At 38.5% G+C, this 8229-nt stretch overlaps 1 protein-coding gene across 1 annotated transcript; it reads left to right on the forward strand.

The window, feature by feature from the left end:
• Window positions 1-6438: 6438 nt before the first annotated feature.
• LOC147534219 (protein LEAD-SENSITIVE 1-like) lies at window positions 6439-6870 on the forward strand. Its single transcript, XM_086650108.1, has one exon. It carries the CDS (start codon window positions 6439-6441, stop codon window positions 6868-6870), a length of 432 nt encoding a protein of 143 aa, XP_086506234.1.
• Window positions 6871-8229: the final 1359 nt, after the last annotated feature.

Here is an 8229-nt window from a genome sequence, read left to right on the forward strand (position 1 = left end):
TATTAGTCTAACACCCCCCTTCAAGCCGAGCTGGGATCCAACAGAGAGAGCTTGATACAAAGTTCTTTATGCTTTGCCTTTTGCAAACCTTTAGTGAATATATCAGCATTCTGGTTTTGAGTCGGAATAAACCGTACTTGTAATGCACCATTAGCCACACGCTCACGGACGAAGTGGTAATCTACTTCAACATGTTTGGTACGTGCGTGATAAATTGGATTAACTGCCATGTACGTAGCACTAATGTTGTCACAGTAAATTATCGGTGGAGACCTCAAATGAATTTTGATATCTCTTAAGAGGTATTGAATCCACGTAATTTCAGCTGTCGTTAAAGCCAATGCACGATACTCTGCTTCTGTGCTTGATCTTGATACAGACGCTTGCTTCTTAGAAAACCAACTAATCAGATGATTGCCGATAAAAACACAGCTACCGGTAGTGGAACACCTAGTATCTGGATTTCCAGCCCAATCTGCATCGCTAAAACCTTGCACTTCAAAAGAGCGAACCTGAAAATTATTGTTAGAGGAAAAGAATAATCCTCGACCAAGGGTACCTTTTAGATACCGTAAGATTCTCTTAACTGCAAGGAAATGAATGTTAGTAGGTTGATGCATGAATTGACTCACTTGGTTAACAGAAAAAGTAATATCGGGTCTTGTCATAGACAAATACTGTAAACTTCCTACTAAACTCCTATATAAGGTAACATCCTGAAATGGAACTCCGTCATAAGCACTTATTTTCTTACTAGTAGAACAAGAAGTAGAGACAGGTTTTGAATTTAGAAGATCAACCCGATTTAAGATATCTAATGTATAGCGGGTTTGAGTTAAATGAATCCCAGATGAGGTTCGCTTGATTTCCATGCCGAGAAAATAGTTAAGATCACCTAAATCTGACATTGCAAACTTATTCTTAAGAGTTTGAATAAGTTGGAAGAGAGTTGTATCGGAGCCTGTTACAATTATTATATCAACATATAATAGTAAAATGAGGATACCAGTGTCCGAATAACGAATGAAAAGAGATGTGTCAGATTTAGAGCCAATGAATCCAAGTTCAGTCAAATAAGCAGTGAAACGATGAAACCAGGCACGGGGGGCCTGTTTTAAACCATATAGAGCTTTGTGTAATTTACACACATGGTTAGGATAAGATTTATCTTGAAAACCTGGAGGTTGAATCATGTACACTTCTTTGTCTAAAAACCCATGCAAAAATGCATTTTTAACATCCAATTGTCTCATCGGCCAATTTAAATTGACAACAATACTTAAGACAAGACGGATAGTTACGGGTTTGACAACAGGAGAAAAGGTTTCTTCATAATCGAGACCATACTGTTGTGAAAATCCTTTGGCCACAAGTCGAGCTTTATACCGATCTATAGAGCCATCTGACTTTCTTTTGATACGGTACACCCACTTACAACCAACTAGATTCATGTCAGAGGTTCGAGGAACTAAAGACCATGTGCGATTATCTAATAGAGCATTAAACTCTTCAGTCATAGCTGACCTCCATTTAGGGTCTTTGGAAGCTACAGTGAAACAAGTGGGCTCTGTTGGAATATCAGTTAAAGTGGAAATAAGAGCAGATGAGACAGGATATTTACTCGATACACAAAGATTAAAGCGATGGATTGGTTTATGTATACCTGCTTGAGAACGAGTGACCATTCGGTGGCGTTGTTGTGAAGGTTCAGGAGAGTGCTCTGTTGGTGCCACTATTGAAGAAGGCGCATCATTTTCAATCACACCGAACTCTGTTCCACCTGGTGTACTTCCTGAATTATTTAGACTGGATTGACAAGGAACTATGGGTGAAGCAGGAACAGGAGATAATGAGTTAGTATGATGAGAAGGGTGAGAATTAGATTGGATATGGGATGGAAAGTGATTAGTTGAAACAGTAAGAGGTGTGAGAGAGTTAAGAAATACCCACTCAACATCATTTTTATTCTTTTGGCTTTGTTCAGCTGGAGATGAAGTGAAAGACGGAAAAGTCGATTCATCAAAAATAACATCACGGGAAATGTAAATTCTTTTTGAAAACGGATCAAAACATTTGTAGCCTTTATGGGATTCACTGTAACCAATAAAAATACATGATTTTGATTTTGAATCAAGTTTTGTTGACCGATAAGGTACCAAATATGGATAGCAAAGACATCCAAAGGTCTTTAGAAAATTGTAATCTGGTGGTCGTTTGTGCAAAATTTCAAAGGGAGAAACATCATTTAAAATAGAAGTAGGCAAGCGATTTATTAAATAAGTAGCAGTACCAAAGGCGTCGGACCAAAAGGCTTTGGAAAGTTTACTATGGTGCAAAAGTGTTAGACCAGTTTCGACTAAATGGCGAATCTTTCGTTCCGCTACTCCATTTTGTTGGGGAGTATGCAGACATGATTTTTGATGGAATATACCATGTTGAGCCAAAAAATCTCTGAAACTATTGGAATTATATTATCCTCCACCATCCGATTGGAAAACTCGAATTTTTGTTTGAAACCTATTTTCAACAATGGATTTGAAAGTTATAAAGCATTGGAAAACCTGACTTTTATCTGTTAAAAAGTAAGACCAAGTAAACCGAGAATAATCATCGATAAATAACAAAAGATACTTAAAACTTGAAGTAGATGAAATAGGTGAAGGACCCCATAAGTCAGAGTGGATAACACCTAAGGGAACATTTGAATGAGAACTACGTAAATCAAATGGCAAACGATGGTGTTTTGACATTACACAACTTTCACACACCTTAGTCTTATCAAATTTATTTGCTAAGGAAATGTTTTTATTCAAAACTAAAGACTGAAAAACTTGAGAGTGAGGATGCCCCAGCCGCTTGTGCCAAACATCAGAAGAGGTTCGAACAGCAATGTAAGAAGAGGGAGAAGATGGAGAAGATGGAGAAGATGGAGAAGATGGAAGAGATGGAAGAGATAACGTTTCTTGTAAACGATACAATCCTCCTTCATTGGTGCCGCACAACAGTAGCATCCCTGTTCGCTTGCACTGAACAACAAAACCATATTCATCAAAAATAACAAGACATTTGAGATTGCCAGTTAATTGAGAAACGGAGATAAGATTACGAGTAATATTTGAAACTTGAAGGACACGTTCAAGAGAAATAGACTTATTAGAAGTTCTAAATTGGAGGTTACCCATATGAGAGATAGAAAGAAGATTACCGTCCCCGACAATTACTTGGTCTGTCCCCAAGTATGGAGTTCGATTCATCAAGTGAGTAGCATCCGCAGTCATGTGGTTAGTTGCACCAGAATCCAAATAATGAGTTGTATCATGTGGAAATGCATTCATCTGAACTGCTGCAAAGTTTTGTGGCATTTCATAAGGCTGAACTTGTGAAGAAATAATGGGCAACTTGTAGCAAGGTGTCCAAGTTTCCTGCATAATTGACAAACAACATATTGGGAAGCATTAGAGGGTGCTGGACCAAGAACAGATTCTTGGTGATTTTGATAACCATTTGGTTTGCCATTTCCACGGCCTCGTCCTCGGTAGTAACCACCACGTCCTCTTCCTCTACCTGAATATGAATATCCTCTGAAGTTATTGGATTTGGTATTTGGATTCTGATTTGAAGAAGTACCGTGAGTTTGAACGAGAAAGGCTGCTGCTGGTTCTGGGTTAGTAGATTGAGTTTGTTGAAGACGCATTTCTTGGTTGAGAAGCAGCGGAAACAATTGAGAAAAGGTGGGAAGCGTCTCTCGAGTTTCAATGGCAGTCACAAACTGACTGTAGGAAGGACCAAGACCCCTAAGAGTATTCTGAACTAGAACAGCGTCTGAAACAGGAGTGGCCGAGTTCGCCAAAGAATCTGAAATAAATTTCATTTTAGCTAGGTATTCATTGATAGAAAGGTTGTCTCGCTTAATCGTTTGAAGCTGATGAGTAAGCTGATGAGTGCGAGCTGTTATTTGAGAGGAGAATGAGGACTCTAGGTAATTATATAAATCACGAGAAGAATTAAAAATGGGAATTTGAGAGAGAACTGAGGCAGAGAGGGTAGCTTGGAGAAAAGTTAAGAGTGTCTGATCAAGTCTGTCCCATTGTTGGAATTCAGGGTTGGGAATAGAAGCATCACTATCCTGTTGAAGTATGTGAGAAGGAGGAAGGACAAAGGTACTGTCAACAAACTTAAAAAGATCTTGGGAGCGAAGGAGAGGCAGCATCTGTTTGCGCCATACAAGGTAGTTTTCGGCTTCTAACTTAACAGAGATGAACTGAATGAGGAAGTTGAGATTGAGTGGAGCAGGGGAGACGGTAGTTGCAGTGGAAGAGGATGGGGCAGTGATGGTAGAGGAAGTGGTAGTAGTAGTTACTGGAGTGGAAGCCATGGAAAGAAAGAGAGTTCAAAATTTTGAAAAGAAGGAACTTTGGGCTGCTGATACCATGTAGAAAATATATTTCGTTGATTTGTTTGTAGGCTTTACACATACAATGAGCTGTTACAACTGTTTACAAAATCTGATTTGAATGAGTCAACCATTCTTATCAATAATCTTTGAATGAGTAAACATAGGGAAGATCTTGACTTAGTTAAGATATTAGTCTAACAACCAGATCACATTCACACAATGGATCAGTAGTTCTGTCTTCTTGCTTGGATTGCTTCTTAAAAGACGGTGATCTGAAACGATTCAGATATGGGGTTAACACATTTCGTCTCCTAGGGACCAGGCGTGGGACATGCACTACTGCTCAATCAGATCCACCCCGGATGGTTATAGAAAGGGAAATGAAACTACTTGAGATTGGATTTGGAGAGTACCACTTGCTGGACCATAACTGTGAGGATTTTGCCCTTTTTCTGTAAGACAGGTCTTACCGTCTTGTCGTATCTCAGAATTTGAAGAACAAAGGTAGTAGCAGTAGTCAAGGATTTTAAATTGGTTCCTTGGTCACAGTCTCTGCAGCTTACGCCATCCGAAGAACAGGTCCAGCTGGGTCGATCCTAATTTGAAGAACAGAGGTAGTATTAGCAATCTGGTTAGGTTTTTTGGCTCTGCTTCTAAATGCTCTGGGGTGACTTCACATGATATTGTTTTGTTATAGAACATATGTTTAGTTGGATCGATTATAATTTGACTTCTCTGTTTTAAATCCATATATCGATAAGGTGGGTGATTTGGGGAAGAATGAAAATTTTCCGGGGAAATAGGCTAAAAACCTAAAAAAACGTCCACCAAACACACCCTTCAAGTCGCCGGCATAAATCGCCGGCCTGAAATTGTCGGCGACGTCTTTCTCTCTCCTTTTTCTTCTCTTCTCTTCTCCTCTCTCTCTCTCTCTCTTCTTTCCCTCGCCCCCTCTATTCGTCTCTCTCTTCTCTATGTAAGTTTCGTCTTCTCTGTGTAAGTTTCGGCGAAGGGGAAAACCCCTTCGCCGAAACCCTTCGTGTGGATCTGGTTCTTCCAAATCCAGACGAAGCCATCTCGTCTGCATCTGGAAGAACCAGATCCGGACGAAACAACTCGTCTGATTTTCCAGATGACTATTCGTCTGGAAAACCAGACGAGTTTCCGGCGAAGCGGGATTTAGTGAGAGAAGGAGAGAGGATAACAGGAGAGAGAGTGATTTACGAAGAGAGATGAAAGAGAGAGAAGAGCCAACCTGATTTGACATGGTGCTCGTTGTGATTAATGGTGGAAGTCACCAGAGTTCTAGTTGAGGTGAGAGGGGAAGAAGAAAAAATATAAAATTGAAAAATAATTAAGGGTGATGTTTAGAAGAAACGAAAAAGTTTTGTTTCCTACTAAAACTTATTACCTCGGAAATTTTTCTTATTTCCTCGGAACAGTAAACACCGACCATTGATAATACATGTATGAGGTGTTATTCTGATCATCTTCATTGAAATCAACATTTGCCAAACAATTCATCAAGAAAATCAATAACAAGTTATGGCGATATCAGAAAAAAAACTAAACGGGATTAAATAAGACTGTGGGACATTTACTAGGCCGTCCAAATTATAGGACTTCATGAAAAAGACCTAGTGAATAAATTTCATCCAACATATGAGAATGACCATAGAGCAAGTCCAAGGTGCATGAGCAGGGGCTAATTTTGGATCCCCAGCCCTTGGGAGCTCCAACTCGAGAGCCAACTCCGAAACCCCGGGCTGGGAGGCCGACATTTTTGTTTATCTTTTTAAAAGTCTAGAATAAAAAGATAAAAATTGAGATTAACATCCGACACACGTATATAATTTGGATTTAGAAACTCAGGAGCCCGACATTAGAGTTGAGAAAATTCAGGGCTTCCAAAATTGGGAGCCCTAAACCCTGCATCTCCAAATGAATGATTCACTTCACACGGATAGAACCAAAAGACAAATGTGGTGGGAGGAAGAGGAAGAGGAATTCAGCTAACACTTCTTCTCATGGGAGATCACCAAATGGTTCAAGTTTTGGCGGATCTTTTATTACCATGTCCTTTTCATTTATCTTACTGTGGAATCATCGGATCACATGACTCCAACAATAGAGTAGTTCTGTCTTCTCGCTTGGGTTGTTTCTTAAAAGATGGTGGTCTAAAACGATACAGATACGGAGTTAACAAATTGCTTCTCCTAGGTTACAGGAGTGGGACATGCACAACTGCTGTATCAGACCCACCACAGATGGTTATATACAGGGCAATGATGCTACTCGAGATTGGATTTGGTGAGTACAACTTGTTGCAACATAACTGTGAGGATTTTGCGCTTTTTTGTAAGACGGGTCTTGTCTTATCTCACTCTACATTCCACCGCATCAAGGCTGGAATAATTCATGTGAGAAATACTATTTGTCCCAAAAATGAGGACCAGCCACAGACTGAAAGCTGATGTGAATGATAATATTAGAGGGGTTGGGCCATTGGTCCAAAAAGGGGGCCAAAATGAAAATTCCACTCAAAGTTGCCTAAAAATGAAAGGGAGGTCCAATGTGTCAGTTTGAGGGTCAAAATTACGTAAAGGACCCTTAGAAAATAAAGTATTTACCGTTCATGGCATCGAAAATTACAAAATTGCCATCGAAAATTCTCGGGAAACGGTTTTTTTTCTGAAAAATAATCTGACAACCCGTCTATCAGAATCTGTACTGTTCAGAAAATTACGGAACAGCCACCGAAAAATTCCCGGGAAACGAAATTTTTTTTCGGGAAATTATTTTATTTACTGGAAATTTTTTTTCTGTACTAGACATTTTTGCTGGGCGGGAATTTGAAATTTCGTTTGAAAATTTCAAAAGTTCGAAAAAAAATATTTGTGACCGGGAAATTATTTTATTTACTGGAAATTTTTTTCTGTACTAGACACTTTTGCTGGGCGGGAATTTAAAATTTTCAAAAGAATTTCAAAATTTGCCCGGGAATTTAAAATTTTCAAAAAAATTTGAAATTTTGGCCGGGAATTTGAAATTTTTTTTTGAAATTTTCAAAAAAAATTGAAAATTGGAATTTTTTGTGTACGGGAAATTATTTTATTTACCGGGAAGAGATGGTTTGCTGGGCGGGGATTTGAAATTTCGTTTGAAAATTTCAAATTTTCAAAAAATTTTGAAACTTTGAATTTTTCGTGTACTGGTAAATTATTTTATTTACCAGACATTTTTTTTCTTCAGGAAAACGTCAGCATGTCCCGTCCAAGGGCAAGAGGGGAATTAAAAAAAAAACTGACATTTGGACCTGCAACTAATTTTTGGGCAAGAGTGGATTTTTTTGGGGTTTACCCCCCAGATTTTGGACTGTTGACTCAAAAATCCATAATATTATTTTGTGGTAAAACAACATGTGTTTGGTTGGATAGATTGTGATTTGACTTTTCTGTTTTAAATGCATAGATTTGGTTATATATGTACTAGGAGTTATTGCTATTGATCATCTTCAAGAAAATTTTCGTATGTCTATACAAATCTTATTTTCTCTATCTCAAGAAAGAATTATTGTTCTTCTCAGAACATCTGACACCACTTGTTGGGCAGGTCACTACTAAAGAACATTTGAGCAAGATTGACTATTTGTGTTGTGTAGCTGCTCCCCACGAAAATGGTTTTTGATCTAATTTTCTTTTTCATTTTTACTAAAACTGCATGAATTTGAGTTTGTAAGTACCTCAAATGCGCTACAATATCCTTCCATAAGCTTGACAACTAGAAGGAAGAAAGACATTTTATTGGGTTTTGAATCCTACCCTATATTATTG

This window comes from Eschscholzia californica, unplaced genomic scaffold (assembly GCF_041429995.1).
Source record: "Eschscholzia californica isolate CP2 unplaced genomic scaffold, dmEscCali1.0.p SCAF_6, whole genome shotgun sequence".
Lineage (NCBI taxonomy): Eukaryota > Viridiplantae > Streptophyta > Magnoliopsida > Ranunculales > Papaveraceae > Eschscholzia > Eschscholzia californica.

Bases quoted from the DNA above. Each gene is read 5' to 3' on its own strand.
- LOC147534219 (XM_086650108.1), top strand. From the start codon at position 6,439: ATGGTTCAAGTTTTGGCGGATCTTTTATTACCATGTCCTTTTCATTTA.